The sequence below is a fragment of the Cheilinus undulatus genome, linkage group 1, assembly GCF_018320785.1.
Source record: "Cheilinus undulatus linkage group 1, ASM1832078v1, whole genome shotgun sequence".
NCBI lineage: Eukaryota > Metazoa > Chordata > Actinopteri > Labriformes > Labridae > Cheilinus > Cheilinus undulatus.
In genome coordinates, this window is record NC_054865.1 from 20,634,284 (window position 1) to 20,639,638 (window position 5,355).

The window sequence follows — 5,355 nt, forward strand, 5'->3', positions numbered from 1 at the left end:
GAGACATGGTAATCAAAGCTGGATAACTTCTGAACCATTAATTGGAGCCACTTGCTTTTTTTTTTGCTGAAAGCCCTCCATGTTGAAGTTGTAATGATGCTATCCATGCCTTCATAGCTTTTTTCTGACTTTCCGGGGTCATTAAAGATTAAGTCCACACCAGTAATTCTGACATGGAATATCTTTTTATCCATTTATAGTCCGTTTTTCAACTATTCCTACAGTTACCAGCTAATGCTGTCAACATATTGTTTGTTTCCCAGAATGCTCTGACGGGCTGTGACAACCGATGACCGGCTGTTCCATTGTCATGTCATGCTTTGCCAAAACGTGCATGTGCACAGACTTAAAAACTGGAGAAGAGAGCCTTAATGACTCAATATAAAGAGAAACACTAAGAGGCTGTAAAGTGTCCCTCAGAGTCACTGCAGACAGGAACTGCTCTGAATATTGACTCAAATTCTCAAAGGTGCAATAATTTTTTTTGTAAAAATGTGAATATTTTAAAGACTTTTTTGTCACAAAATGGTTATTTGTTAATTTTTTGGTCCCAAAGAGATGGGAGAACAAGTTTGTGCAGAAAAACAAACTCCTTAGTTAATATTTACTTATTTATACTTAATCTAAATTATACTTAATGATGGATTAAATAAAGAAAGCCCTAAAGTTAAAATAGATTTAAAATAACTGGAACGCTGCACAGAGCAGCTCTTGGATGCCCCTTTGACTATTAGAACAAGATGAGGTGCCCTATAAAGCAGTGGTTCCCAATCTGGGGGTCATGACCCTGGTCCTGGTGCTGGTGATCCCTGGTGCGGTTCGTTTGAGGTGTGGAAGCAAAGTGGACCAACTTGTGAACCAAAGGCAGAAAGTGGCATGAAGCTTAATGATATACTGATTTACTATGTGATTTAATACACTCAAATACCACAAGTCAGTACCCTACTTGGCATCTATGTAGCCATAGCAACACATTGTAGTCTGTGCTGATTTATTCGTCTTTTGTAAAGAACGACATGTTGGACAGTTCACCACCTCACTGGCTGGTCATAATTCCCCAATGCAAAAGCAGAAACCCCAAGAAAGCATAAATTATGTGTTTTTTCATTGTTTATGTGGAAGTAAAGACCGGCGGAAGGAGATAGATTTCCGGTTTTGTCTTCTTCTGTGTCGTCTTTTCTTCTTGATTGCCTTTTGTTTTTGATGACAGCGCCCCTTGAGTTTGTAGGTGTTTAGACGGTTTGACCAAGAGCAATGTGAATGCAAACCAAACCAAAGGAAAGTGCAACAAAGTTGCAATTCCCGTTCCAGACGGACTGAGTCCCCCGGACTATCAGGTGTGAAAACGACCTAAGAATCAGTTCTGTCAGATCCCAAACAGCTCTTCCTCTGGAAGGCTACCAGTTCTTTTAATTTAGATGTAGATGGAACATCAGACAGACCTTTTTGTTATGGTTACAGTGATTTTAGGCACTGCACAAAAGTTGACACAGGAAAAATGCCCTGATGTTTGAGAATGTGCTTGTGGCTCTGCTCTCTACTCTTAACCCAAGGTCGGCTGTTGTATTCATATTCACTATGCACTGCAAACCAGTTGCATGACTTAAAAAATCAGTTCAGGAAATGCTTGAAAGCGCACAGTTTGTCCCTGGCAATAGAAGGCCAGTTGTAAAATGTGCCCTTTTTTTCTTTTTACAGACACATAGTACGTATAATCACATACTTTTTAAAATGTAATCTTAACCTGGGTATTGACCATTTCACTAAAAATGTATGACATTTCTTGTGTTGAGGTCTTGTGCCCTGAATTGTTAGATGACAGAGAAATAAAAGATATTAAAATGAATAATTATCTTTATTCCTTTTTTTAAAATCTTAAATGATGGGTAATAAGCTATATAGGAACCTTCACAGGTTCATACATGGACCTGCTCTTATCCCATTCCAGCTGCCTCTCTACCTCCAGGTCATTCTTGCAGATTTCCTTCTTAGCTTTGTTTCTTCTTTCTGTGCGCTCATTGGTCCAGACAGCCTTGTTTATGAAAGAGGCACTCTGATCCTCAACGTTTGTCAGACGGACATCACACTCTGCCAGTGTGGTGTTAGAAGACATTGCTGCCTCCAGAGTTTTACCTCCATCCACACCCAGGTTGTTGCATGAGAGGTTGATGCTCCTCAAGGTTTTATTCTGAGCAATCATCTTAGCCAATGCAATGGCGGTAAACTCAGTCACCACATTACCTCCTAGGTTCAGGTGAAGTAGGGTGTTGTTTTTCATCAATGCCTTCCCCATAGCCTGACCTCCCTCATCTCCGACATGGTTCAGACGCAGATTGAGAGACAAAAGGGTAGAGTTCTTGGACAAGGAATTTGCTATGGCTTTGGCTCCATGGTCTCCTATTTTATTGTCATACATGGTCAGGGTCTGCAGTTTACTCTTGGTGAGGAGTTCAGCGACAGCTATGGCTCCATTGTCTCTGATCAGGTTGTGTGAAAAGTCGAGCTCAATCAGGGACGGGTGGTGCAGAAGCTGCTTCACAAGTATCTGGCACTTATTGTCATCAATGTGGCTTACATAGAGTCTGAAAAGCTTTAAAGACCGGCAGGACTTTAGGGCTTTAGCAAGGCATTTACAATCTCTGTCAGTCAAAGCAAACATCTCCAACATACCATGTTGTTTGACCCCGGATACCAGATGAAGCTCCTCCAGATTCTTCAGACCACTGAGCAGGATGTTAAAGTTAAAGTGGTTCATGGATGCATTATACACATTTCTGCTTTCCAAATTGAAGCCATACCCTTTTCCCTCATCCTGGGACTCTCTGATAGGTGGCAGGAGCTGGGAGATTTCCAACCTCTTGACGAAGTTCTTACAAAGTGGCACCATCTCTAGAACCGTGTCTCTCCTTGTCTCTTCTGGGATAAAATGTTCAATCATGTTCTCTATGTGCCTCTCAAAGAACATTCTCTTCCAGCTGTGGCCGTAATGAGAGACGTCACAGATGTCCCACCGCCCCTCGCAGCATCGCTTCCAGTAGACTCCATCAGGGATCAGGTTGGCTGTCACCGTCAAGGGAAGGGAGGTAGACAGCCTCTCCTGCACTTCGTCTTTATCGCTGGCTTTCAGAGCGTTGAATATGGGCGTCTTCTCAAAGTTCTTCATGATAGTTTGCAGACACAGTTTTGATAAACATGGCACTAAGGGTACGTTCCAGGATGGATCTTCAGCAAAAATCCTCCTCCCTGTTCTGTTGTCCTTCTTTGACATTTGGATCTGTTTCCTGTGATCAGCCAGCTGTAGTTTCTCAGCATCAATTTCAGAGTGTGAGCAAAGATGAAGCAACTGTTTTTAAATGTTCCTATTGGAAGCTTTAAGTTTAGAAATAAAAAGCATGCAGCTTAATCTCCAAGTATAAATCTCACAAGATGTGACAATAACCAATGAAATGAACAAAAACATGTTTTTTTTTTTGTTTTTTTTTTTTACTGATGTTTGAATTTAAACAAAATATGATGTCATGATCAAGACATCAGGATATCATGGAGTCACATTTTTAAATATAAACAAATTTTCATTTCATTGACCTGGAGAATTCTGCTCATTTATGCACTCAGTAATTGGTTGAAACTCCTTTTAGAGAAATTACTGCATTGATACGATGTGGCATGGAGCCAGTCAGTCTGTGGCACTGCTGGGGTGAAGCCCCAGGTTGCTCTGAGCCTTCAGCTCATCAGCGTTATTGAGTCTGGTGTCTCGCATCTTTCTCTTGGCATTTCCCCAGAGATTCTCTATGGGGTTCAGGTCAGACCAGTTGATTGGCCAATCGAACCCAGAAATACCATGGTCTGCAGACCAGTTTCTGGTAATTTTGGTTCCAATTGTGGACAAGTGCCCAGTCCTGCTGGAAAAGGAAATCAGAATCTCTTTAGATTTCTCAGCAGACAGAAGCATGAAGTGCTCTAAAATCTCCTTTTAAGACGGGTTCTGAGTCGCACGACTCACTTTGAAGTTGGGCCAACTGTCAGTCGGATTGGATGTCATTTGTCTTCTTGTGTACTGTGTGGTACGACAGCCAGCTACAGCCTGACTACAACCCAACAAGTTGCTCCTGACTGGTCGGATGGATTTCTGGCATGTTTGATATTTTGAGGGTACAACTCCAGATACTTCACAGTCAGAGCAGAAACGCGAGCAGAATAAACAACTTTGGGGGATTTTTCCTTTGTAAACCATCAGACAACATCCTAAATTACCATGACAAGAGCTGGAATAACTTTCTGATGCACCCCCGCTTTGATAAAGGAAATAAACGAGCAGGAAATATTCCTACCTGCAGACCTGCAGTGGGCATGGATGGTGATGCTGTTTATGTGTGTGGGATAGAGAGAGATAGCGGAAGAGAGAGAGTATATGGCCGGAAACGGTTCACCCTCTGTGTGTGAGACCTTTTAAAAAGGAAACTCCATGGATTTCTGTCACAGTCCGTCCAGTACAGTGTGAGCACTCAGGTGGGGCACAACTATTGGACCGTATAGTGTGAGCACATAAATTGTGTGTGATGATCGTGTTCCATCAGCGATTCATTCACACAGTATGAGTTGACATTCTGCCCCGACTGTCGTATGGTCAGCTTGAAATCGCATAATGTAGGTTTTACAGTACACATTGTTGAACACTTATTTTATTGCGACAAATCAACAAGTTGCTTGTCCATTTCTGACCTCCAAAATTCACTTAACACACCTCAGGATAACCTGAAGGGATACTATTTAGAACCATCTGATAATCAGACCTTTGCTGAGTTTGGTCAGAAGGGGGGATTCAGGCTGACAATTGGCACAATTATCGTGTAGTGTTGTCCCACTTAATCTGCCAAATGATTTAACAGATTGGTCCGTGATCTGTTTGGGACAGGCTGCATGTGTTTCATGGGGTTTTTAGAAAATGCATCAACAGTACTTAAAATAGACCAAAGTTGGTTTTAACTACACAATGACAAATCAAGATGAGTCTGACATTTGGATGCATTTCTTATAAAAAAAAAAAAAAATAGAAACTGAAAACAACGGAAAATGATCTGGGCTTTGTTGCTCTAAATGTGAAAAATAACTCATTGATTCAAAAGGGCTAAAAATTTGACACTCCTGGGATGAAACAACACACCTGCTCTGTTCTCCCTGATCAAAGTTAGATCTTCAAAGATAATGTTCCTTGCAAATATTAAACTAGATACTTTAGAGAATTTGGTGTACTTTACTGAACAGACAATAGGGTTTAAATGTTCCTGTTATTTGATAATTATAGGCCAAAGTACTGGGCATAGGCCAAAGGGAGGAGGCAGAGCAAGATTAAGA

The 5,355-nt window shown here is 41.3% G+C and overlaps 1 protein-coding gene across 1 annotated transcript; it reads right to left on the reverse strand.

Moving 5' to 3' along the window:
* Positions 1–1,894: 1,894 nt before the first annotated feature.
* On the reverse strand, positions 1,895–3,268 carry LOC121529535 (dynein regulatory complex subunit 5-like). Its single transcript, XM_041817505.1, has one exon. It carries the CDS (start codon positions 3,266–3,268, stop codon positions 1,895–1,897), a length of 1,374 nt encoding a protein of 457 aa, XP_041673439.1.
* Between the last annotated feature and the right edge of the window lie 2,087 nt (positions 3,269–5,355).

Bases quoted from the DNA above. Each gene is read 5' to 3' on its own strand.
- LOC121529535 (XM_041817505.1), bottom strand. From the start codon at position 3,268: ATGTCAAAGAAGGACAACAGAACAGGGAGGAGGATTTTTGCTGAAGAT.